Source organism: Panulirus ornatus, chromosome 10 (assembly GCF_036320965.1).
Source record: "Panulirus ornatus isolate Po-2019 chromosome 10, ASM3632096v1, whole genome shotgun sequence".
Taxonomy (NCBI): Eukaryota; Metazoa; Arthropoda; class Malacostraca; order Decapoda; family Palinuridae; genus Panulirus; species Panulirus ornatus.
Genome location: NC_092233.1, coordinates 6,734,469 through 6,762,365, shown reverse-complemented (window position 1 = coordinate 6,762,365; position 27,897 = coordinate 6,734,469). Strand labels below are relative to the sequence as shown.

At 36.9% G+C, this 27,897-nt stretch overlaps 1 protein-coding gene and 1 long non-coding RNA gene across 3 annotated transcripts; one reads left to right on the top strand and one right to left on the bottom strand.

The window, feature by feature from the left end:
* The first annotated feature begins 203 nt into the window (after window positions 1-203).
* On the top strand, window positions 204-23,435 carry LOC139750760 (uncharacterized). Its single transcript, XR_011713214.1, has 3 exons — window positions 204-535; window positions 20,956-21,139; window positions 23,299-23,435. It is a non-coding gene; the product is annotated as an uncharacterized lncRNA (long non-coding RNA).
* On the bottom strand, window positions 2,540-27,330 carry Cdc16 (cell division cycle protein 16). Of its 2 annotated transcripts, none has more exons than XM_071665474.1 (12): window positions 27,174-27,330; window positions 25,875-26,027; window positions 24,689-24,847; window positions 23,376-23,535; window positions 20,410-20,635; window positions 18,111-18,190; window positions 15,185-15,274; window positions 14,715-15,024; window positions 13,923-14,082; window positions 13,479-13,671; window positions 6,136-6,264; window positions 2,540-3,262 (listed from the first exon to the last, which is right to left on the bottom strand). In XM_071665474.1, exons 1-12 carry the CDS (start codon window positions 27,264-27,266, stop codon window positions 3,150-3,152), a joined length of 1,866 nt encoding a protein of 621 aa, XP_071521575.1. In that variant the 5' UTR covers window positions 27,267-27,330; the 3' UTR covers window positions 2,540-3,149. The 2 variants fall into 2 exon arrangements, with proteins under 2 accessions (XP_071521575.1, XP_071521576.1); XM_071665475.1 differs by lacking the exon at window positions 2,540-3,262 and adding an exon at window positions 8,097-8,152 and having other exon boundaries at window positions 6,134-6,264.
* Window positions 27,331-27,897: the final 567 nt, after the last annotated feature.

Genomic DNA, 27,897 nt, shown 5'->3' with positions numbered 1-27,897 from the left:
TGGCCTCAATTTTGTGTAGTATGTGGAATTGGAACCTCCTCAACAAAAATTATGTCTGATTGGCCTCAATTTTGTGTAGTAAGTGGAATTGGAGCTTTTTCAAAAATCAAGTCTGATTAGACTCCACTCTGTGTAGTAAGTAGAGTTGGAACCTCTCCAAAAAAAATTATGTCTGGACTCCACTCTGTGTAATAGAGTTGGATCCTCTCCCAAAGTAAGAGCAGTACACCTTACAAGGAACGAATGAATCCTTTTTGTGTACAACTTATTTTTCTTTCTTTTTTACCTCTTGCGAAGATGGTCAAATCTGCACAAGCCTCTGCAGGAGTGGCATGCCTGATGCAGGCAGTGTCCTTCGTTGATATGGTCAAGTATTACAACCCCGTAATGGTAGTACTGTGTTGGCTTGGCCTGGCAGCAGCAGCAGACGGCTCGGCTGGTGGTGTATCCGATCTCCCTCAGGTGGTGTCGAGGTACACTTCGCCATCCCAAGGTCTCCGTGGCGGTCTGGGATGCCCCCATATTATTGCGCGAGGTGAGTTGTGTGCAGGGAGGAGGAGGAGGTGGGTGTGGCGTCCTCTGTCTAAAAGGGATTCAGGTTTATATTCTCCGCTGGAGTTGAGGACACCTCTTGGTAATGAAGATTCTGGTGATGGTTCTGTGGGTACCGCGGCTGTGCTATGGTTAAGGAAGTTACACAGTAATATTTCTTTACTTTCCTGTGTATGTGGGTGTAACTGTTACTTCCCTGTGTATGTGGGTGTAACTGTACACAGGCGTCCGCTCATCCAAACCTTATCTAAGGCTTTGCTTATGTCTCTTTGTATAATCGTGCAGTTATTCCTACTTTTTTTTTGCCCCTGGTACTTCTTGCAAATAGGTAGGTGGTTTTTTTTAGCGTGCAGTTCAACGTGTCTGATATTGCTGTTGTGACGGTTACCAGACTTCCCAGAATCACAGAGGAAAGAGGTGTGTGTTGAGCGCTGATGTGTGGCTAAGGACTATTTCACGGTTAGATACTTTATTTTGTGTGTGTAAGTGTGTATCTGACTCTCTCCTATGGCTGTTTATATCGTTATTAGGATGGCTGTCTGTAGCTGTGCTCTAAGAGAGGTCATTTTCCTGGAATAAACGTGGAGAGGCTGTCATCTGGTCGGGGAACTGTTCTGTGACCGATCTCGGTCAGTCAGTTGAGGTGCTTCCCATTCTTTGAATTGATTTTTATTTCCGTTTTCTTCGAATGTAAAGATTTGGAGCACAGACTTTTATATATTTCCGAATTTACACGCCATACCTTGGCCGTTATCTATTTTGATATCACAGGCCTTAATATATTTGATGATGCCTCAAGCGTTTGTTTGTAGCCTCCGAACCCTTCATCAAAATTCATTTGTTTTCCATATATACTTGTGCTAGAGTGGATCATCTTTTCCAGTCTTTTGCAGTATTCTGTTTTTGCCTTCGCCATTAGAATCATCAACAGGTTGGGCCTTGTGTTGCCATATGCAGTGATGATGGTTTATCATGTCTGACACATCCCTCTGTGTTTCCTCCATTACCCCCAGCCAAATAGTAGATTTTCTTGCACAACAGAATCTCATGTTCATGATCGTTCAGTCAAGCAATTTAACATATGTCTTATCTAATGTGAGGCACCTGAGGACTGATGGAGTTTATTCACTGTGCTCTTGCTTAAGGGCAACAAGGGCAGTGAATTCGGTAAGGTGTATGAAAAAGTGGAGATTGAGAGGTAGTCACGCACAGAGCAATTGACTGAGGAGAAGTATTATGGTCTTAAATGCAGAGGATGTATGAACCAGTTGCTTACATTATAGAGGGTATGAGGAAAATATGGAGAAAGTGACTTGCACTGTATGTGACACTTTTGTATCTAGAATGTAGATAGGACTAACAGAGAACCCTGTTGGAATATGTCTTGGATATATGAGATAACAGGAAAACTATTAGATACAGGAAGGAGATTATACTTGGGCAGTAAGGCATGTGCACAAGTAGGAGGGGAGGAGAATGTGTGGTTTCTAGTAAGGGTGGTAGCGAAGTTGGGCCCACATTAAATATGTGTGATGTCACCGAGGATATTTAATTTGTGGTTAGGGTAGTGATATAGATATATGCAAGGGAATGGGGACTTTGAAGGTGACTCAGTCGTTGTTTGTAGACAAAGCTTTCATGGCAATTTCCAGAAACTCGGAGCTAGTGACAGATTTAGGGACACTGTGAGGGTAAGTACGTAAATGAAGAAAATTGAAAGTTAGTTCGAGCAAAAGGTAGATAATGAGTTGCAGAAAAATTTTAGAGAAAATTCTCTAAAATCAACATGAAATATATGTAAGGTAATCCAGCTGAACTAATACCCACATTACTTATACCATCAGAGTGACTGCCAAATTCATCTATGATTGGTATGCAAAATGAGAAAAAGATATAACTCCATTATGAAGATGAGGAAGCTTGATCAGCCACTCAAAAAAAAAATAGAGAGCAAATCATTTGATATGACCAATGAGAAAAAAATAAATTTGATAACTTAGGTTTATTTATCTATTATTAGGGAATAAATTAAGCAGATAACTGTACATTTTGGATATTACTACCATCTAGTATACCATTCAATACAGGGATCATACACACATTGGAAGGTCAGAATTCAGACCTTTTTCTAACTTTTCAGGTCCATTATGACCACATTTCAAACACTTTTCAGAAATGTTAACTTATATACAAACTATAATTAATAGAAGTTCTAAACAAATATAATTATGCAATCACAGCATCAGTATTAAAATACAGGTACTTATCTAAAAAGATACTTCATAGGAATAAAGGATTAAGTTTATGGGAATATTTATCTTTTGGGCCTCTTTTTCAGGTCTTATGTCTAAAATTCAGACCAAATAGCAATTTCAAGACTATTTTTCAAACTTTTCAGTTTTGAAGTTCTTGCCATGCAAAAATCATTTTGGCTTTACAGACTCATGAAAACCCTGTCAGTATAAATCATTTATAATTTCAAGCCTTGATAATTCATTGAAGTTAATTTCATTAAAAAATACAGAGCACAAGGTACTAGAATAATCAATATGTTCATTTGGGTAGTGAGCGTTTATTTTCTGAGAATATCAGTATGTTTATGGGCTTTGATCATCCATGACCATATCTTCAATTATAAGGGCTGATGACTGACTCTCAGTATGGCTCAAAGAATCTCCACCTACATCTGATGAATGCATCACAGGTTGACCTGTGGATAAAAGCCAAGATTTTCAGAATAATATCTAATATATACATATACTAATGTTGGGAAAAGAATCTTGAAACATGTTGCATGAAACATCATCTGGTGTTAAAACTAAGTTAATTATCAAGTTGAAAGATGTAGGCTGAGAAATATATCCTCAAATTTCTAACTGGTACACAAAAATTCTAACTTTTATGCATATGTGAAAGAGTATGAAACTACAGGTACACCACCGGATTTCCGACAACTGATGGTCGGCACCTCCTTTAGTCCAGACAAAATTACGTGAGGGAACTTGAAATTCGTGGCCACCAGACAAGTTTACTGGGCGGCCACAGATGGCATTGTGTGTAGGGCGCACTTATTTACATTCTTTATACTGCACTTGGTGGTAATCCTGCAACTCTGTGAGATTCTTAGCTTATTTTGCTTTAATTCAACCCTTGATATGGCTTCTAAGACATATGAGAGCGTCACTCATAATGTCAAACGTAAACACCAGTCAATATCGATCCAAGATAAAGTAGAACTGTTGAAAAAATGGATCGTGATGTTTTTGTGCATAAGCTGTGTGACATCTACAGTACTGATTCATCAACTGTTTATGATATAAAGAAGCAAAGGAAGAAAATATTGAAATTCTGTGCAGACAGCGATTCCAAGAAGCAAATGACAATTAGAAAAACTATGAAAGATGGTAAGAGTACTGAGCACAATCGAGTGATGATAGAATGGTTTTGACAGTGTCAGAGTGATGGTGTGGACTTGTCAGGTAGCATGATAATGTACCAGGCTAAGTTGTTCCAGAAAGAACTTAAATTACAACATGAGCGTGACTATAGTGAAGGATGGCTTCAAAGATTCAAGAAGCATCATGGAATTTCCATGAATGAAGTGTGTGGAGAAAAGTGATCTCAAGCAGAGAAGGAGCTGCCGAGTATGTGGACGAATTTGTGAAACTCGTAGCTAACGAGCACCTCAGTCCTGAGCAGGTGTATAATGCAGACAAAACTGCATTATTCTGGCAATACACACCAAGGGAAAACACTAACAACAGAAGACAAAGAAGACCCCACAGGATTCAAACTAATGTACTATTGTACAAGCACCTGTATTTCATTTATTTATTTAATTTACATTTAATATTTGTTTAATTTAAATTTCTAGCAGTCCATGGTATACTTTAGACACATGGGAGATGTATAATTAGTGGGTTAGAGGTGTGTTGATGAATTATTATTTCGTGACCACAGTTAGTCCGGCAAAATGGTTAATCCGGCAAGACTTTGGAACCAAGAGTGCTGGAAAATCAGTGGTGTACCTGTACTACCTTACCTACAAACTATCATTGAGGGGTCTCAATTAATTAGATTATTTTACTAAAAAATTATTGAAAAGTAGGACAAACTCTACCGAAATTCTTCACCTCTATTGCAACAATCATCAGAATTATCATTATGCTCTGTATAAACATTTACAAAAATAGTTTATATTACCTCATATGCATCAGTGTTCATATAATGTTCAGGCAGAATTTTTTCTTTAATACAACTGTTTCTTAAAGACTAATGCACATAAAATACTAGCTTTCTGTTGGTTTTCTTAATTTTTCTCATATACACTTATACACATTAGGTAGAAGTAAATGATAGGAAAACTATGTAGGAGCCTCTTAAAACACTGGCTACAGCTGCTCTCTGCCAGTGGCCTTTTAAGGATGAGACAATAAAGGATAAAAAGTGGCACATGAGTTCAACAGTTGAGTGTAATTGGTTCACATGGGGTATTCAGTGTTATGAAAAGAAATGGTGGAGCTTGTGGAGTTGTGTGTTGAAAGAACACTGGTGAATGAGAATACCTGGTTTAAAAAGACAGATATACACAAGAATACATATGTGGGTAGGAGAGATGGTCAACGGGCATTATTAGATTCTGTATTAATTGATAAGCATGTAAAAGAGAGACTTTTGGATCTGATCTAAATGTGCTGATAGGGGCAGCTGGTGGGATGTCTGCTCACTGTCTTGTGGAAGCAAAGGTGAAGATATGTAGAGATTTTCATAAAAGAGGAAACACTGTTAGGGAGAAGGTAGTGATGAGAGGAAGCAAGCTTAGAAAGGTGACTTATGAAAAAAATACCAGTGGAGATTGATTGTAGAATGGTAAAAGGTGAAAGCAAATGAAGTGAGGGGAGTGGATGAAGAATGGCATATATCAGGGAAGCAGTGGTAGCATATGCAAGAGATGCATGTGGCAAGCGAAAGGTGGGAAGTGGGCAGATTAGAAAGGCCACATCCGCTCACACTCGTTCTCTAAATGTCGTGTGTAATGCACTGAAACCACAGTTCCCTATCCACATCCAGACCCCACAGATCTTTCCATGGTTTACCTGAACACTTCACATGCCCTGGTTCAGTCCACTGACAGCATGTCGACCCCAATATACCACATTGTTCCAATTCACTCTATTCTGTGCACGCCTTTCACCCTCCTGCATGTTCAGGCCCCGATTACTCAAAATCTTCCTTACTCCATTCTTCCACCTCCAATGTGGTCTCCTGCTTCAACTTGTTCCCTCCACCCCTGACACATATATCCTCTTTGTCAACCTTTCCTCACTCATTCTCTCCACAGAAAACAGCATCGCTACCTGCAAGGTAGTGCCAGTAAAACAGACAAAAAAGGCCACATTCACACTTTGTACATGGGTGATTAAAAATTTAAAAGAATCACCTGTCATTAGCTCCCTAACTTCTTATGTATAAACATTTCATATCTGCCAATACCTTAAATCAAACTTCATTTATGAAACCTAAGATATGAATAATACAACTGTGGTCTGTGTTTTAAACATAAGCTAATGACCCAAAACTTACCTATGCTGGACCCTAAGATATTGGTGTCACTGAGGGGGTCTTCTGCCGAGGCTGGTGTAATATCACTGGTATTTGTGTCTGTACCCACTAGCTCCGATGGCAGATCTAATGTTGGCACATTATCATCACCTTAAATAAAATATTTTCTGAATTAGATATACATTAGAAAACCAAATCTGGAGCTGAAAAAAAATTCATTTCCTCTCACCTTAAACTGCTTTACCAATTACTGTCCCTTAATCCAGTTGCTAACTAGTTAGACACTTACCATAAAAAAAGAGCATGTAGATCTAAGCATGCTTGCACTAGATGTGTGCAGATACATTTGACAAACTTCTTGAAATACTGCTCAAGATGTTACTGAAGAGAGGGAAAATGCAAAGAAAGTGGAAAGGGACAAGCATCATACCTATCCGCAAGAAATGAGACTGGGAACAGGCAATGAATTACATACTGGTTGCATTGATGAGTACCATCTGTAAGATTCTGGAGAAGATAATTAGAAAGCAAATGAATGATTGTGTACAAAGCAGAAATTAACCAAGTGAGAGACAGTACAGTTTTACAGAAAAGATAATTAGTAAGCAAATGGATAATTGTGTACAAAGCAGAAATTAACTAAGTGAGAGACAGTACAGTTTTAAGGAAAAGATATGGACTTTTGTCCATGACTGGAGCCATCAACATAAAAAAAAATTAGATTTCTATAGAGAGAGTGAGCTTTGTCTCAGATAAAAGGGAAGGCTAGGTGAATTGCTTATATTTGAACTGCTAGAAAGTATTTGACACAGTCATGGATGGGTCGCTGATTAAGAAACTGGATCACCAGGCAGGAATATGGGGGGAAACAAACTCGTGGATAGGATCAAAATATGCATGTCAGAGGAGCCTTCTCAAAATGGGCTGAGGTCACCAGCATAGTGCTTCATCTTTCAAGGGGACCTTGACATACTTCAAAGTTGGTCTGATACATGGTTGATGAAGTTCAACCTAAGCAAATGTAAAGTGATGAGAATAAGGCAAAGTGAAAGAAGACCTCATTATGATTATCATCTAGGACAAAACCAGCTTCAGGATTCTGTCTGTGAAAAGGCTTTGGGAGTTGACATCATCCCTAATGTAGCACCAGAATTCCATAAGAATAGTTTTCAAGTACGTGAATAAGGAAATGTTTAGCAAGTTGTTCATATCTTGCATAAATACAATACACTTCTCAAGTTTGCTCACTACTCCTAAAAAAGCACAGAGAATTAACAAAGGAAGGCAATAAAGATGGAACCAGAATTAAGAGAGCTGAATTACAGGGAAAGGCTAAAAGCCAAAATTTTGCCCATCTTGGAAAAAAGTGGAGTTGGGGAGGACCTAATCACAGTCTTTTAGTTTTTAAATCAGATTGATGATGTAGACAGTGAACAGTATGCCTGTAAAGGTTGATGGGAAAGAACAACCAGATGATATAGCTTGTAATTAAGCGATAAACTTTTTAGAAAAGATGCAAAGAAGTACTGTTACAGAATGAATGGTGTATGAATGGAAGAAAATAACTGAGTTAATGCCATGGTTAATGCAGACAGCATACATAAATTCAATAAGCTTTATAATAGTGAAGAATGTGTTCAAGAGATGGGGCCCCAAAATTGTTAAACTCCCTTTTTGTCCACTGCAAATAAGTAAGTACACGCTGCAAAGAGTATCAACTCCTGGTTTCGAAACAGGAATATCCATACAGTAAGTACGCAGAATGTCCTAACAGTAAGGGAATTGAAAGAAATCCTGGTAAATGATTAACCAATTTAATCTATGAAGAAACAAGCCCTTACACTTCACAGCCAATAATCAGATGGAAAGTTTGATCTACAAAGAAGGTTTAACATATTTTTTTTTTTTAAAAATGACATAATTTCTACAGGAAAGAAATATGAAATAGGAAAATCTTGTGCAAAAGATTCCTTGTTACTTACAAATTACAATCTTCAGCAGCATATTCACGAACAGTACTATCAACAATTCACTCCATCTGGAAGGATTTAGATAAACTTGAAGAGGATATAAAAAAGGGCAACCTGAAGCCAGTACTTTGCAAAATTAATGCCAGTTGTTTGGCCTACACATAGATGAATACTAGTGACAGCCACTGTAATATGCTGCCATCACTAACTCTCCAAATGACTAAGCAGGACAGTGGTAACTCCATGGTCGTTGGTTGCCTTCCACCCACTATCTATGAGTGCAATCACATATTTATACTGCATAGGAAGGGTATTCTACATGTGTATAATTAACCTATGTGTACAGCATGGGAAGGGAGCTTTACACTCAAGTGGTCCTTAAGCTGAGATTGCACGGGTAACTGAAACCCTAATCAAGGCCATCTCATTAATGCTATATTTATGTATATATATATATTCCCTAGCTTGACCCAGGACCACATTTTATCAACCAACCCTAGGGGTGGATGAACAGTCAGGTTAACTGTGGACCAACAGATGTAAACAGGATTCAAACCTATGTACTCAACCCTGGGTGGCCCATGAATGCACCAAGGTCAGGACACTAACCATTATGCCACCTTCTCTTCTATCATACAAGTTTTTGAACCTTTATATGCTGTCTGCATCTCTCATTACCTTATTTGGTTCATCCACCACTATTAGACTGTACAAGCATTTCCTGACATCAAGTTTCTGGCCTAATTTCATGCTACATCCTTTGGTTGTTCTGTCCCTACATCTTTCAAAAAACTGTTCACTGTCCATGTTATCAGTCTGGTTTACAAACTCACAGGTTGTGATCAGGTCACTCTCTATTTTTCTCTCTTCCATAAAGGGCACATTTAAGGCCTCTAGCCTTTCCCTGCTACACAGCTCTCAGTATGTAATCACCACATGTATTTACTTATTTATACTGTACAAGAAAGGCATTTTACACTCATGATAGCCCACCTCTGGAACCATCTCATCTACCATGCAACCTTCTAAACTTCTGTATACTTTTTTCAATCATACACCACTTCTGTACCATAAAAGTATTTATTGGTCTTTTTTTCAACATATTTTTGGCTTTAATTTGAATTATGGCATCTGGTTGTTCTCTCCTTGCATCTCTTGAAGATCTGTTAACTATCTACACCATAGCTGATTTAAAACTTCAAAGTTGTAGTCAAATCATCCATCAGGCCTTTATCCATTCCGTCACTCAGCTTTCTTAATTCTGGTACCATCTTTGTTGCCCTTCTACAGACTTTCTCTATTAACACTTTGTGTTTTTTTTTAGCATTGTCTTTCTCTATTACCACTTTGTGTTTTTTTTAGCTTTGTGACAAAACATGAGAAGTATATTCTAGTAATCTCTTTATGTAGGATGTGAACATCTGAAATATTTCCTTATCCTTAGACTTCAATGCAGTTCTAACATTTGCAAGTCAACCACTGGCCTTCCTAACTATTCTCCTATGCTGGGGACTCAAGTGATAGGTTATGGATGATGTTGACTCACAAGTCTCTCTCGCACAGATTCCTCAAGCTACTTCCATATTCATATCAAGAGTTTCTTTTGTAGTAACCCCTCTTCATTATTCTATATCAGGGTTTGTAACAATTTTCTCTATGTGGATCACATAAAGGCACCCAGTGTGTCTGAGGACCATCTTCAGCATATATCTAATATTATATTGGGGTCTAAAATCACAATCAAGAAGAAACAATACCACTCAAACACTTACTAGTGATAGTAGATTTTTTGTCATACTTGATTGCCGTTTTCTACATTAGCAAGGTTGCAACAGGAACAGATGAAGGAAGGCTACATTCTCTCACATACATTCTCTAGCTGTTATGTCTAATGCACTGAAACCACAGCTGCTTATCCACAACCAAACCCCTCAGGCCTTTCCATAATTTATCCCAGATGCTTCACATGCCTTGGTTCAGTACATTGACAGCACACTGACCCCAGCACACCACATCATTCACTCTATCCTGATAATGCCTTTCACCCTACTGCATGTTCAGTCCCTAGTCACTCAAAATCTTTTTCACTCCATCCTTCAGTCTCCAGTTTGGTCTCCCCATTCTCCTTGTTCCCTCCACTTCTGACACATATATCCTATTTCTCAAGAGGATATATGTGATATTCATTATTTATTTCTATATTTTTGTGGACCATATCTCTCCACTTCTGATGCATATATCCTCTTTCTCAAGAGAATATATGTGTTATTTATTTATTTCGACCCTTCTGTGGACCTTGTTCTCTCCACTTCTGACACATACCCTCTTTCTCAAGAGGATTCATGGGTTATTCATTTATTAATTCATTATCTATTTCAACCCTGGGTGGCCCATGGACACTGGGAAATGGTCTATAGATCACTAGTGGTCCATGGATTACAGGTTAAGAACCCTTGCTTTACATTTACTTGGAAGCTTTTCATCAACCATGTATCAGACCAGCTTTGGTTGCTGTCTACGTTCCCTTGTAAGGTGAGGCATTCTCCCCTACTTTCTACTTTTCTCAAGACCTTTGCATCATCTGCAGACATATTACAGTAGGGATCCATATCTTCTTGGCAAGTTATTCATTCAGATCAAGAGTATTTGCAGCACCTCAACCAATTTCAAGATAGCTAACATGACAGGCATCCTTTGTTCCCTTCCATGAAGATAATCTTCTATCTATCTTGTTCCTACATACCATACAGAAAAGCTTCAAATGCTTTTTGGCAGTCTAAGTACAAACAATCCAACTAGCCTTCTCTTTTGTCTAAAACTGAACTCACCCTCCAAAGAAATCTTACAGGTCCATTACACATGACTTTCTTTCCCTAAAACCATGTTATCTCACATAGATAATTTCTTTTTGACAGGAAGTCATCCACTTGCTCTCCGATTATTTTTGCCCAGTACCAAGCAAACCAAAGTCATCTTGGAGACTAGCCTGTATTCAGCACATCTTCCCAGTCTCCTTTCCCATAGAAAAGTATGACCTGCCTTTTTCCACTCTCTTGGCACTTTGCCTTTTCCCTGTGACATCTTAAACAAAATTTTAAGTGGTTTATCAAGTATATCTGCACACATGTTCAGCTTATGTGGTGAAATTTTATCAGGAACATGAGCCATGTATAGGTCAAGACCCTATGTAATCATTTCAATGTCTTTTCTTGATATCTCATTGCTTTTTATGACTTCCTCTCCATTCTGTTTCTTTGATTTTGGGGCTGCCTCTGTGAAAAGACTTTTGAATTTGTCATTCAACCCATCACATATCCTTACATTATTGTCTAAAACTATTTGAATCCTGTTGCAATTTAAGTTGCTTATTAACAGATAATTTGCTGGGATTTATGAGTAAGTTTAGGATTTTCTCCTGACTTGTCTGCAGTATTCTTTTCAAACTTTCTCTGTTTCTCATTTTTTTATCCTACTATACTCATTACTTTCTTTCTCATCCTTCTAAATGCTGTCTGGGTAGAGTACCACCTATATTTTAGCCACAACACATCTCAAAGCTCCTTTGCTTTTGGACATCTTTCTCAACTTCCCTTTGTATTTGAGGCTTGTTGTATCCATGCTCCTAATTATTCACTCTAAAGTTTACATAACATTTCCGCGCAATGCCCTGATTCCTGGCTTCCATACTACAAATTTCAATTTATGTTACCCCAAGAATTTTTAAGACCTATGTAGTTTCCAAGCCTATATCTTCTCTTTAAATCTTGCTTCATCTCAGCTCTATTTACAGTCTTATTTACCACATAGTCGAACTTCAGCATTATATGATAACTTTTTCCATTCATTTTATCCTGGATGTACTGAAGAGTGTGGCGACAGAGAGGTTACTGTCTTTAGGGACAAAGATGGATATGTTTGATGGCATAATAGACAGTACTGTATGGGTGTGAGGAATAGACCACAATAAAAATGTATGGAATATGGTATATGAGTTGGAAATTATATGCTTAAGGAAATGTGGTGTGGGAAGGGTTGAACTAATAAGGAATCATAGGGTAAGAGTTAGTGTGATAATAAGAAAAGTATAGTTGAGGGAGCTGAAGAGGGTGTGCTGAAATGGTTTGATATGGCCAGGATCAATAATGAATGAACATATCAGAAAAGGAGGGTATGGGGAGAAGGGGAAAACCAAAGACTAGATGGAAGGATGGAAAGAAGGATGCTTTGAGTGATCAAGGCCTGAACATCCAGGAGGATACGAGGCGTGAATTAGATAAAGTGAACTGGAGCAATGTGGTTTACAGGGTGCAATATGCAGTCAGTGGGCTGAAGCAGGGCATATGAGGCAATCAAGGGGAACCACAGAAAGATCTGCAGGGTATGATTGTGGATAGGGGGGTTCTGGTTTTGGTACAATATAAATGAAAGTCAAAGAGAGGATGTGAGTAAATGAGGCCATTTTTTGTCTGTTCCTACCACTACCTCACTCCACAGGAAAGGATGAAAAAATAAATAAATTATCCCTATGGATAGGCCCATATATTCCCTGTATGTCATAGAAGGCAACTAAAAGGGATGGGAGCAGAGGATTGGAAGTCCTCCCTTCCTGTTTTACTTTCCAAAAGAAAGAACAGAAAGGAGGCCAAATGAGGATTTTTCCTCTAAGACTCATTCATCTGTTCTTCACGCTACCTCACTCATGTGGGAAATGATGAATATGAAAAAAATATATATATATATACAAATGAATATTGAAACTACATAACTATATAATACTTATTGATAACTTGGTAGGCTGTGCTTCTCACAAATCACTGTGATACCCACAAATAAATATATTTCTGACATCCTAGTCTCTAAATGCTTACCATATTTAATTATCATTATCTTATCATCTGTAATTTAGAGAGTTTTTACTGTATTTTATGACTTAAGTAAGTTTAAAATATATGTTATCTTTAACTGAAATGTATGGTAGTGTCTCAGTGTTTCAAAGTGGATTATGACTCAAAAACCATCTTGGGTCTACATCATGAGTAGAATATTTTGGTTGCAAAAAAAGCGAAACCAAGCCATTGCAAACACGAACACCAAACTCACACATGGCAAGAAAGACCTGTTCTTATATTACTCCTGATATAATCATATTCACATTCTTTGCCATATTCCTACCTCTTAATTCATAATTTCTTTCATCCATAATGTAAATGTATTGATATGAAACCTCAAACAACATCAGTAAAAATATATCAAACAAGGGTCTAGTGCCATTTGCTAAGTTCTGATACTTAAATAAGTTACAGAGGCTTTTCTTGATCCAAATCAAAGATTATAAAACTCCAACAAACAATTGTATATGTTTGTTTACAAAAGCCAACAGCATCAGTAGCTTACCTTGAAATGCTGGAGTCTGTGCCATAAGTTGCTCCATGACAGTTGTCAGAAGAGTTGTGGCAGTTGTGTCATCTCGATGCAATGACAGAGCCTTATGAAGAGACACCACAGCTGCTTCATAATCACCTAGAAGGGATTGTACTAGACCTAAGGCTGAGTACGTTGATGAAACACCAGGACACAGCCGTAATGCCTGAAAGAGGTAATAGCGTGTATAACAACTAGGCATAAATAAGGGAAACATTTTCATTCTCTCTGAGCGTACTGATTACTCCAAAATTCACTTCACAAGAATAGCCTTAACACTTTATAAAGAAAACTACAGGTGGTCCTCTCAACAAAATACGTTCTAGTGAGAAATACGATTCAAATAGTTTAAGAAATATCATAGAGTATAAGGTAAGATTCCATGCTAATTTGTGAAATCTTAATTTATCAGTATACCTGCTGATGAAAGTGAAGTGCCTCTTCATATTTCTGCAGTTTACGACAAGTGTGAGCAAGGTTATTCAGTAAGGCAGCCCATTTCTCTGGTACTACCACCACACCACTCTCTTCCACTAATGCCACAGCACGTCTTAAGTACACCTCTGCTGATGTGTACCTGAAGAATGCCACAATATGTTCATCATCATAATGTATCTAACCTTAATCTCATTTCTTATTCTAACAATAAATCTTGTCCTATTCCTATATAACTCTAACTATTCTTATACACATGAAAAGATGCAGATGACACAACATTTGAAACATATATGACAAAACGACAACATGTGAATAGTAAAATGTATGAAAATTAATGCAGTAAATCGAGGAGGAAGTTTTGTAAAAACACAGTAAATACAGCAAATTATAATTCAAAAATATTTCATACATGTTCTGGGAAAAAATTATCAATAACTTTCTTATTGAATTCTCATTTCTGTTAATCTGGCATAAAAACATGGCTTCTGTTTACACTTATAACATGCCATAAATAATTTCAGAATATTGTGCATTACTGTAATCAGATATTGTCAATTCTAACCACTTCACTTTCATGTCTAACATTTCTTACATCTTTTTACACTCACAAACTCTGAAAATTTCATAATACATAAGATCCTAAGCAAAGTAAGTTGTTGTTACCTAAGCTTTTTTTAATTCTCCCCTGAAAAAATAACAAAACACTCTATTGGTTTCATAGAGTTATCACTCAGAGAATAGATTTTGTTATTAGTAATGATTTGTACTCACTCCTGATTACTAAAAGCTACAACCCCAAGTTCATGTAAGACGAAGGGATCCTCAGGTGCTATTTCTAAAGCCTCTTTGAAAAACTTTTCAGCAAACTTGGGGTTGTTAGTAAGGCCATACTCCATACCAATATACAGTAATGGAAGATGACATCCCTTCATTAGCTGAGCTGCTTTGAAGTAAGCAGCCATTGCTTGATCATGTTCATTCTCTGCTGCAAATGAGTGTCCATAAGCTATCCATGCTGGCCCAAATACTCTGTCTAATGCTGTTGCCTTGCTCAAGTACCTGCGTGCCTGTTCATTTTTACCTAAAAAAATACAGATGTTCATATCGTTATATATCCTATTAAGAAATGGAAGATCATATTAAGAAATGGAAGATCATATATTATGTTTATTCAGTTCCTATGAAAGAATACAAACAACATGTAAGAAATCTTATGTCAAAACTTACACAAAGATAGTTACCTATTAGATAATAGTAACAGCCAACTGCAAACCAAGCAAGTGCACTTTCTGGATACAAATCAACTAGCTTGTGGGCTAGCAAAAACAGTGCTGCAAAAAATGAACGTGAGATATTAATTACAATTTTTGTGCATTATGCATTATTGAAAAAATCCATAACTGCTAGAACCAAACAAAATGTGGATTTTGGATTTTTGCAGGATGTAGAAGTATTTAAAAGTACTGTAGTCTGAACATATCATATCTTTAACTGTGTGTTCCATATATCTAAAGCAGGCACAAAATACTATTAGTTTGTAATATAGACTATACAAAATATTCACCGCAGACATTTAATTAGATTATCAGATGGGTCTCCTGTTTAGATGTCGAAACTTCTTCTGAACAGTTGCTCTGGTTATACAAGGGATTGATTCATTCTTGTATGTATTACTGCTATCACATTTGGGGTGATGCTAGCTCTGTATCCTTACTCAACAGAGTTAAGTTGAAAGTAGTCTGACTTATAAACTGTCCCAAGCTAACTTCCAAACTTAACCCTCTTGCCCTATGTTGCAACGTAGATTCACTTTCCCTCTTCTATAGGTATTACTTTGGTTTTGCTCCTGAAAGTTGGCTGCTTGTGTGCCCAAACCACTAGCTAGACCATGCAATACCTGGCAAGCTGCTGCATCACATGATTGTTGTGTGACCATCAGCAACTCAAGGGTGAGCTGTTTTTAAATTTGCTTCTTTCCCTACACATCGAAGCTTTGGAACTCTCTACTTTCTCATGTCTTTCCCAAAAACTATGACCTGACACATTTCAAGACAGGTCTTTAACTTTCTCAAAAACTAGTAAATACTTTCCCTTGTCTTTTCTATTACCATTTCATAATTCTCCCTACATTTCAATTAAGGCCTGACCTTGATGTGGACTTTTGTCTGTGACTGGAGCCTTCAACATTAGAAAAAAATATATATATAGTATGGCCCAAAACGAGATGCCTGAGGACTGGCAGCATGCCTGTATAGTGCCAATTTATGCTGGCAAAGGGGATAAAAGAGAATAATCACAGTAGAACACCATCTGTTAAGACGTATACCTGGTGAGCTGTATGGGAGAGTGGTGATTGAAAAGGTGGTCGCATGCACAAGGTATCTGACTAGGAGGAGTGTTATGGCTTCAGAAGTACTGCAAGGAATACAAAGGAATTAATAAAGAGGAACATAGCACTGGGTCCTTTTGAGGCTGTGTGATACCAGAAGATATTAGAAACTTGCAGATTAGTGAGGTTGATTCAAAGAGAAAAACCCACAAACTGTTTGATTTGACTAAGGAGGCACAAATAATGTTGACTGTTAACTAAGGACTTGAAGCAAAATATTCATCAAGAATATCCTTTATCATATCTAGTGCTGCTTTCAACTACTCTGATCGTTAAATATTCCAAATATTAACGATTCTTCTGAAGAAAAGTACTTTGCTTCATTTGAGATAAAACATTTGTTCAAAAGTTTGAATCCATTACCATGGGTGAAATCAGATGAAGGAACCCTTAAGTACCTTATTAGATAGAGATTCTTTGCTATGTATATTTGAGTCATTTAGTTGGCTTTAAAAGGATTGCTTTCTAGTCTGGGAATTATCTTTTTTGCTTGACAATATAATATCTCCATTTTCTGTCTTTTTTCAAGTAGGGTGACCATAACAGAACACAATATTCAAGATGGAGAAGCACCAATGAATCGTAAAGTGACTATGATCTCCTAAGACATAAATTTGTAACCCCTTCCTTTGAATCAAAGAAGTTTGTTCACTCTCTTTACTACTTCTGTGTACCGTAGACTTGGCTTAAGTCTCTAGAGATTATTACACCGAAGTGTTTTCCCTTCCTTACTTACCTTTTGTATTTCAAGTGAATTCATACTGTAGTGTACCTTCTCATTTTTACTACCATAATGTAAAACTTTGCACTTATCAACAAAAAAATTTTTGTTTGCTACCAATGAACCCTGTCCACTAGTTAGTCTGTGTCAGTTTCAAACTGCAGACATTCAAGTTCAGTTGTACATTTATTTCCCAGTTTGGTATCATCTGCAAATTTCAGTAATTTACATTGCAGTCTATTATCAGTATCATTAATGTATATGAAAAAGAGAACAATTCAAGTTCAGTTGTACATATATTTCCCAGCTTGATATAATCTGCGAATTTCAGTGTCTTACAATTCAGCTATTATCATTACCATTAATACATATGAGAAATAGAACCAATCCCAAAACTGATCCCTTAGCATTTGTTATGTCAGACCATTCTGAAGCTTGGCCATTAATCACTACTTTGTTAACAGCCATTTAAACAAGTTCCTAACCATCAATCTACGACCCCATCTATATTATGTAACTTTACTTTGCTAACCTTTGATGCAGATTTTATTAGATACTTTTTGAAAATCTAAACAGATGACAACAACTGTTCTACTTTCTCCATTAATACTGAATATATCATAAAAGAAATCAATTAGGTTTGTCAGATATGTATAATTTTCTTGAAAAGCCTGCTGAGAATGGTTTATTAAGTGGTGATCCTCTAAATGGCCTACAATTTTGTCCCAAACGATGGTTTCCACAAGTTTTCCAACTATAGACATTGAGTTTATTGGATGATAATATCTGGGCAGTGACTCATTACCTTTTTTGTATATTGTTTATTGGTGTTACGCTGACAAACTTCCAGTCCTCTAGAACTTTCCCCACAGCAGGCATCTTATTGAAAAGAGCAATCAAGGACTTAAGTGTCTTATTTTTCAAAGGCTGTATATACCTGGTCCTCCTAGTGGAACTGGGAATCAAGAAATCAAGATAGAATAGAATATAAGATTATGCTAAAAGAATTCATACTGTAGCAAAGTTTTGAGGTTTTACTGAAATTACATCAACTTACTGTTGGGCTGTTTCAGCTCCACTAGACATGAAATATGGATGGGTAAGCAACCTGTGTGATAAGGATCTCTCTTCAGTACTCTGAAAAAGGAAAAAATGCATATATAAAGATGATGTGAATATTAGAGCAGCATACAAGTAACCTCAAGGCTCAATGCAAAATTTTAAGCATTGGCATGATACCTATCATTTAAAAACTAATGGTGAAAAAATTTTTGCAGATAGTAAGGCCTTTAAAAAAAAGACTGATTTTCCTAAATTAGCAAAGAATGAAGAATTAAATTTGAACACACTTAGAACATGGTCAAGACTGGAATGTCTTCGAGATATCTGCCCTGCAACATGCTTGCTGGCATTGAGACTGAGACATACAAGGTCAGAGCATCCCAGAGGACTAATAAATGGGCCAAGATCACTCAGAATACTGCGTAACCACTGGTTAGTTCAACTATTCTATAATACCTGAGGTTCATACACAGTACAGAAAAGTGGGGTTATGAGAGGACAGTGAAATTATTTTTCTTTTAGATACCTATTCAGCTCATGTTTCAAAGGAGCAGTAGGATGCTGAATATGTACAACATCTTAAGCCCTTCCACTGTGATATTCCTAATATCCACTGTGCTTTGTGTGTGCAGAATATTCACAAATATTCTATGGAGAATATCTCATAAGTTTGTTATGACTAAGAACATAATTTTCTTAATCAGATTACTTACAGCTCAACTGAGTGAAACATTGTTAAGCATGTGGTATGAATTCTTTGACTTGTGCTGCTCCACTGCCAGGCATATGAGGTACACCAGGCATAGATAATGAGATGTGTGGTATTTTTGTAGAATTTGTTTTGTCATATGATTACTAAGGGTTTTTATCACCGATATCTATAATCTTATAATAGTATCACTATCAGAGCTTTACTTCTGTTGGGGTTCCCTTCAAGATGTGCATGTGGCCTTGGATGAAAGTGATGTGCTTGCAAGCACTTTCAGCAAAAGAAGTAGATCCCATGATCAGAGGCTGAATGTACCTGATCTACCCCCATGAAACTGGGCTTGGAGATGATGAAAGACAGGTAGCTAGAGCTTGTTTTAGAAGACAAAGAGATGCCATAAATTCGTAGAGGCTACCATATATGGACCATGGTTTGTTTGTAATATATGTTAGGCGGGGCCAGTATCGAACTGTATCATAAGAAGCTATCTATTTATTTATTATACTTGATCGCCGTTTCCTGCGTTAGTGAGTTAGCACAAGGAAACAGACAAAGAATGGCCCATCCACTCATATACACACATATATATATATATATATATATACATAAATGCCTATATACATACATATATATATCAACATATACACTTATACATGCACATGCACAAACATACATATATACACATGTACATATTCATACTTAATTGCCTTCATCCATTCCTGGCACCACCCCACCCCACAGGGAACAGCACATATACATACACATACACAAAGATATATACACATGTACATATTCATACTTGCTTGCCTTCATCCATTCCTGGCACCACCCCACCCCACAGGAAACAGCATCACTACCCCTTGCCAGGAAAACAGACCAAAAAAAAAGGCCACATTCATTCACACTCAGTCTGAGCCAGGTACCCATTTTATTGGCTAACCCTAAGGGGTGGACGAATAGCTGGGCTGACCGTGGATTGACTGCCATAACCAGGATTTGAGCCTATGCGCTCAACCCTGGGCGGCCCATTAATGCGTCACGGTCGGGAATACTAACAGCTATGCCATGGGAGTCTATAGATTTTTAAGTCCCTACGAACAAGTATAAACCAGCCTCATATGTTTTATAATAATTGAAGGGGGTAGAAGAAGGATGGACCATTAGGTAAAAATGCTAAATAGAAGTGGTCATTTGGAATATTAGGTAGAAGCCTCTGTAAACACCACGCTAGAGTTGCCCTCTGCCAGTTGCCTGTTAAGAGTGAGGCATAAAGGCTAAGATGCAGCACTGGAGTTCATTAGTAATGGAGATTCTATTGAGGGAGTTCCAGGAGGAAATAGACATTAGAGATATAGATAGATAGAATAGAATCATCATAGATACATCCCATTTTGGAAGATAAACCTGTTTTTACCATATAATGAGCAATTGCTATCTGAAGATGCTCTATCTGTGGGCAAGAAAAAATGTAAATTGCAATATACTTTTACCCAATTAAGAATGGGGATTAGATACACAACCCTGGAAGAAATGGGTAAGAGCTTTTTGAAGGTGTTCACACCAAAACAGCATTGGAAATACTAACTCTTGTGTTAATCGATAACACTGGGCAAAATTGCAATTATAGTAGAGTTTTTCAGCTTGTGCTGTAACAAAATCTGCATTTGATGCCAAAGGAGTAGCTGGCTGTGGAAGTGCTTGGCTTGGGGAACTGTACTTGTTGACTCTTGTTTCATATACAGCCATAACTACAGCACTCTCTGCCTCATTACATGTGCGGGACAGTGGTAGGGATGACAACAGATCTTTCTCTGCAAAAAAATAAGAAAACATTGTGTTTATCTTTATAACAGGGGTTATTTTACTAACATGAATAAAATCATTCCAACTCCAACAAAAATATCTAAGATATGGTACAAGAAAGGACTGTAGATTATCTACTATGTCCATTTGTATCTGCAGATACAGTAGAACTTCTAGTATTGCTCTCTGTCTGTATAAAATTAACTTACTTTGCTAGACTTGATATATTTTTTCAATAGGTGAACCATAAACATATATTCCATTTTTCTTACCCCCTCTCTTCATGCTCTTTTTTCTTATCCTTTCTCATTTTAACTTTTTCTAACAGGTACTAAGAAAATGTGAATATGAACCCCACTGCAAGTGTCATGATATGCAAAAGAAATTCCAGTGTTTTTTCTTCCCCTCCTGTCAATCAGATGGAAGGCTCAGGAAGTGACAGTATTGGCTTCTTCCAAGACCCCTGCTCTTCTGGTAATCTCTTTTTTCATCGTAAACATAGGAGATTGAAGGTAAATGCAAGTAAGAGTAAAGTAATGTTATTTGAAAGGAAATGAAGTGAAAGTATATATTTGTAAAACCATACAGAGTGAAAGAAAGTGTGCTAAATTGTGCTGTGGATATGGGGAGAAAAAGACAGGAAAAAGTGAGGCAATTTAAGTATCTGGGAGTTGTCTTGGGTAAATGCGGTGATATGGAAGGAGGGTTAAAGGAGAGAGCAGTACAGGGTAGAAGAGTCATTGGGTCCCTTAATAGAATAATGAAGGGTAGAAGTGTAAGTATGGAAGTGAAGAGAGCACTAAGGGACAGCATAGTCCTCCCAACCCTGACCTATGCAGCTGAAACATGGACATGGAATAAGTCACAGAGATCAAGAATCCAGGCTGTGGAAATGAACTATTTGAGAAGAGCACGTGGTGTGACTAGTTGGAAAAAAGAAAGAAACGAAAGGGTGTATGAGATATGAGGTATGGCAAGCAATGCAAAGGGAAAGAATTGTGGAGTGATAAAATGGGTGAAACATAATTCTTTGAAGTGGTTTGGGCATGTGGAAAGAATACAAGACTGGGAGTTCATAAGGAGTGTAAGATAGTACAATTAAAGGGGTTGGTGCAAGTGGAAGACTACCTTTGACTTGGGCAAATAGGGTGGAAGAGTACTGGTAGGAGAGAAACAGAGGAAGAATGCATGGAATGGTGTATGCAAGGGAGGCATGTAAGGACAGGGATAAGTGGAGACTCTTTTGCCCTGGTCACCCCTTGATGGGAGTTCCTGGAGGGAACGGGCATCAGAGATATAGACAGATAGTATTGCTAATCTCTGATTACCCTTTCTGAAGGATTTAGGGGAACCTTATGTCATAGTCCTTGATATTGTGAAAACTTCTTACAGGGTCTGATATTAGGCTCTGATCACCATTCTCCCCAACCCCTCTTTTGGGAGGCTTTCTCCCTTCACTATTATATTTTCAGCCTTCTCTGGCGAGAGTAATTTTTGTCAGTAAACTTTTTTCCTTAACAAATAATCCAAATCATTCATAGGATAATTACTCAATTCTGCTTTACATTTTCTTCAAATCTGCTCTAACTTATATTTACATCCACCTTACCTCGGCCATCACATTAAATTCAGATATAAATAGGATTCCCAATTAGGAAATATCACCCAATTATGCTCAACAATACTGAGTCCGACCTTCTGCGTATATCTATTTCTAACTCATGACTTTTTCATCCCATGTAATGGCTTTATAATTCCTCCACTCAGTGCAATAAGTTCTATAGTTCTTCCATTCAGTGCAATAAGTTCTCAATGTCACTATAATGTCAAATCTATCTTAGACACCCAACATTGCAAAAGGAGCTTGGTGTGCCTCTACAATATGGGAAATCTTGCTCAAATATAAATGATCCTTCTCTCATGAGAAGTTACTCTACATGTGCAAATGTTTAAAATGTCTTTATGTGTAATACTGCTCTCGCATCTTAATCAGAATCATTTACTTATTTAACACATAATCTGAAACAATATGAAAATGTGAGAAGAACATGTTGTGTGAAGAAATCATAAGAAAAGTGCATAGACCAAAGATAACATGCATATACAAAGTAAAGTAGATGATAAGCTGGTCAAAAATATGTGCAACAATACAAAAAAGAGTACAGAAAGGAGGGAAAGATCACAGAAGATATGGATAGATCCAGAAAAAGCAGATTGGGATTTGGGATTTTTCAGATAAAGAAGCCATAGTAATGACCCAAGAGTGGATGCAATGGGAGCAATTTCTGTGTATAGGACATTTACATGGAATCACTGGTCTCAATTGATGAATCAGCTCACAGTGCAATGTGAAAAAGTAGGATGCACTTTTATGAATTGGTGTGGGGGCTTATTTTTCACTTCAACATAATGAACATGGGTTGATGATGTGCATGAGTGATTTTGGAGGCTGTATGTACTTGATCAACAACAAGCAATTGGGAATTAAGGTAGCTGTAACATACATACATATGAATATATATGCTCCCCTGTTATATCAATCTATTTACATATGCAAGGCCTTGGGTTGTGTGGGCCAGCTGATATGTCAGGATTTAATATCTGTATGTAGTTTTGTAAACACTATTACTCTACCCCATATGTTAATATATGTCTCTCCCTCACATTCCAGACACCAATAACCTGATATAGAGAATTATATTAGGATTGTTGAAAACATATTTCAGTAACTTCTTTCTCTCTACTGACCTTCCTTTACTGTTAACATATGATGCTGAGTGAGGGCATGGATGGCTTCATAACACAGAGGATCACCCTGGACAGCAGCTCTGAAACTCTCTGTGGCAAGTGCACGGTTATCACTTGCCTCGTATATGTATCCTTTAAGTAAGTGTATTGAACACTCAATCTGTTGAATAACAGAAGAATCTAACTTCATATAAAACATACCGACAACACATTTTTCTAATTATTACCCTACATTCATGTTGCTTGATTTTTCTGGACAACTGCTTTAATCACATACATGAATCTTCACACATATGTACACTACACTCCAAATTTCTGTCATCCACTTATTTTGAAAAAAAAAAATTATAACATAATTGCATAAGGTAAAAGAAAATTCTGGAGGAAAATGGTCCCTTCAAGAGAATACTAGCATGTCACTGAGGGCCTTATGGCCAGAAGGGGTAATACACCAACAATACTCGATTTCATTCTAACCTAAAATAGCCTGGAAAAAGGTAACATAAGGTAAAGTATTATACTAGGAATACTAAGGAAGTCATACAGAATCAGACCATTGGGTCCTTTCAAGCCTGTTTCCAATAGTAGATATCAGAAACACATATTAGCATGGTAAAGTAAGGAGGCACAAATAATGTTAGGTGTTATCTTGAAGCAAAAGATTTATCATGTCTAAGTGAAATATATATTATATCTAATGAATCATTTCTCAAACGATCATAAAGTGCTCGAATCTGTTTATAAGGTTAGCAAAAACATTAAAATGAATTCTACACCTGACCTAAAGATGAGATACCAGGCTGGTAGCATATCACATATAAATTCTTCTTGGACTACCATGGGAAAGGGAATTTCACCAAAACAGTACAGAACAATGTTACAAAAGGTTCTGTGAAATCTAAAGTGGGGGAGTCAGAGAATGGGTAAAATGCCTTATGGAAATATAAATGGCACAAAAACCAAGGCAGGTTTTGAAAATATGAGGATAAGAAATGAGTACTGTAAAATGAGGATGAGGTACAAAAATATGAGAGAAACACAATGGAAAAAGCAAGATAACCTAAGCTGTGCTGTACCAAATACAAGACTAAAAAGTTTTCACAATGGATGCAGACTTTTGAGCTGCTAACTAATTCTAGCAAACATGATATCTCTTAAGAAACAAAGGTACTGAGTAGAAGTGCAGCTTCAATAGAAAGTACACTTAGAATGAGGATCTTCCACTGTAAGAGTTCTAACTTTATAAGGAAAATAAACAATCACGATTGCACCATATATCTTTTGTCAATCATAGGTAATTATATTCTACTTACAGACATTGTATCATCAATCTCTGGAACAGATATGACCTCTCCTTCTGCCTTAATACGAGACACATTGTTATTATCACTGTGTTCTAACATGTCTAAGGCAGCCTGGAATTCACCAACTTCATAGTAGCACAGAGCTACCAAATATCGACATGTTGGATTCTGAAAGTTTGAGAAAAAAAAATCAGTTTCGAGTTAAAAGACCACATAGTATATATAACTTCTGTGTGCTGTTATTGTATTGAGTTATAAAGAATAACTTTACCTTTAATTTTAATAAAGAATCCTGACTGCACATGCGTTGATGACATAATAAAGTTAAGCATGGCATCTTAAAATTGCATGAATTAATGATCGACATTAATAAACATCAGTTCACATTGGCTTACAGTCAATAAATGGAATAATTTCACAATTCCAAATTATCTACAAAGGTAACAAATAGGCTTGATTATCAAATGGAAATTAATACCTTTCCTACCTGTAATGAGTAACAATCAGGTATACATGTAGGTAAGGCATGGTATCCAACAACTCCCTTTTTATGGTAGCACTGTTTTATAACATGAGGTTGCAATATGTTAAGGACATTACTATCTATCACTTTGGACTCAATTCCCAATTCCACAGGATTGATCATATACATACTACCTCTAAAATTACTAATACATACCCTAAACCAGTCTCTAGTGTGTTGAACTTAAGCATGTACTTCCACACTTACCTAAATCCTTTTTACTTTTTCACTTTATGTACAAAATTGATTTGTCATGTAAAACTATTTCATTCACACCACCTCAGTACACAATCTGCTTCCATCACTTCTAATTCCAATCACTGCTCTGACATGCTTATCTAATGGATCACAAAAACAATGTATTTCAAAACATACAATTTTCACAAAATAAAATGTAACATGAAAGGAGAGTCGGAAGAACAAGCCTAGACTAATTACAAAAACAAATGTGGGAATTGCAGTATTTAGAACTCTACAGAAGGTAATCTTATTTGGCAAGTGCTTTTGGTGATATAAGACATTCAAACACGCTGCATGATTCTCAGATTTAGTTAACGATTATGCTAAATGAAGCACTTGGAAACTTACTTTACTCTCAAATACTATACATATGATCAATTTCCACCATAGACATATACAAAGGCTATAATTTACTAATTGCTCAGTACTTACTCTAGTTAGTTTATGACCATTTATAAGCAGGATGGCACGGTGATACTGTTTCGTGAGAAAATAGCTTTGAGCCAGCCAGTAGACATCAGCAGGTGCCCCATTGCTAAGACTAACAACCTTATCTGCCCAGAAAACAGCTGCCTTGTAGTGATGCTGAAATAGTAATTACTTGGGTGAGCCATGCTTCAGAAGCAAAAACACATCCTCACTTTTCAGGAAAAAATGGAAGGGGAGTCTTCTTACAGCTATCAGTACATCAGTTGGAGGTATGTCTTTAGCTGTCTGTAGGATGGTCATTTGCAAAAGCCCTTACACTACAAGCAAGGACATTTGCAAACTGCTTTTGGTTTCCATACACACTCTCCTTCTGTTCTAGTTGATATATTTTCATAAAAGTGGCACCAGTCGATTCTTCACACTCTAACAGTACGTAAGCAGTGCTTAAACCCCCGACACTTTCCCCTCTAATCAAAGTCCTGCCCACTTTTGTGCGGGATTAGAGTTATGGGTTCAGAAAATGCCACAAGTAAAATCCCAAATTCTATATTAACTCTAGTGTATGGAATCCGTTGGTACCATTTTCATTAAAATCTAGCAACTAGATCATGTATGCCCACTTTCTGATAAATTACCCCAATATTTCAACACCCACACAGATATACAAAAGCATACAACTCATAACAGTAATTGATATCTGTATATCACTTTTCTTTTCTTTTTTCTGAGCAATGGGTGAGCATGATTTCAGATAAACTGCACAGTTTAGAAGTTAATCAAACAAAATGATCAGTCTAAAACACAATAACAAATTGACATTCGAATGTTTTCATCTTCATTAGTAACTTAATCACACTTAACATTCATTTACATAATTCACAAGTTCCAACCAACATCACTCATCTCTAATCATGGATCAATGAAAATTTTAATATTAAGAGGAGTGGGTCATGATCAGTGGGCTGGCATGCATGTGAGCGAAGACTCACGGCATCTATAAACTATCTTCTACAATTTCATGTTTCAGCCCATTAACAAAGCAATTTGCAACTTAAACCATACCACCTTCGATCGTTCTAGTCTCTTTTAATTCTTGAAATAAAATCGGAAACAGTATTTTGTGATATCATACGATGAAAATCAAGAAAATTACTCAAAAATGTACATAACGATTAGTTTTACTTTACTAGGGGGAAGAGTAAAACGAAGACACTTGAAAGGAGATACCTATATGTACATCATTATTGGCATCAACCATCCATTTCTATTAATCTTACAACATAAAATGTCATGATTTCTTACCCTTTCTATATAACTTCGAACAATTTTCCGAAACTTCTCCAGATCTAATGATTCTGGAGGAGAAGTGGGCATACATTCAAATTCTTCTGCCATGTTGTTTACAAATACACAACCAGTTGTTGTTGTGGGAAATTTACCAGCGCATACCAGCAGCGACCACTTGAATTAGCGAACGGATCTGCATAAAAATGAACAAAAACAAAATTATTTAAAATTGTTACATGAAGAAATCTGTAGTTTATGCTCTGCCTTAATCTTAGTTATCTTGTGAGTTTTTTTTTCTTTCATTGTTTTCAGCTATGTCTTAAACATGTCCTGTTTCAGTCAGACAACTGAACATTCTGTATAAACTGATTGATTTTATGGTAGCTATTTTTACCATGTGTTGCATCACTTCCAGTTTTCCAGTTACTCAACCAATATAGAATTATAGCGAATATTATTTTCATTGCAGTTCAATGGTGTGATCCATGTTTCAAAAGAATCATGTCTGCTATGGGTTTTTAAAGTACTCTCACGAAAACCAATACTGTTAACAAAGTTGTTTCTTTTCTTAATATCTTTTACACTAGTTTGCTCCCTAGAGGGAAAGCTACCTTGATATAAATACGTGTAGCGACGCTATGAAACTCCTCCCAACTCGCAGCCAAAATGCACGAGAGACTCCCACGATGGCAGCAGTTTTGTAATTGTCTAACGTCTTTCTTGGCGACGAGGACAGAGA

Bases quoted from the DNA above. Each gene is read 5' to 3' on its own strand.
- Cdc16 (XM_071665474.1), bottom strand. From the start codon at position 27,266: ATGGCAGAAGAATTTGAATGTATGCCCACTTCTCCTCCAGAATCATTA. The intron at 20,636-23,375 runs GTCAGTAGAGAG...ATTTTTTTGCAG, and splicing joins TATGTTAACAGTAAAGGAAG to AGAAAGATCTGTTGTCATCC. The intron at 18,191-20,409 runs GTTAGTATTTCC...TTCCTTTTTCAG, and splicing joins TGTTATCGATTAACACAAGA to AGTACTGAAGAGAGATCCTT.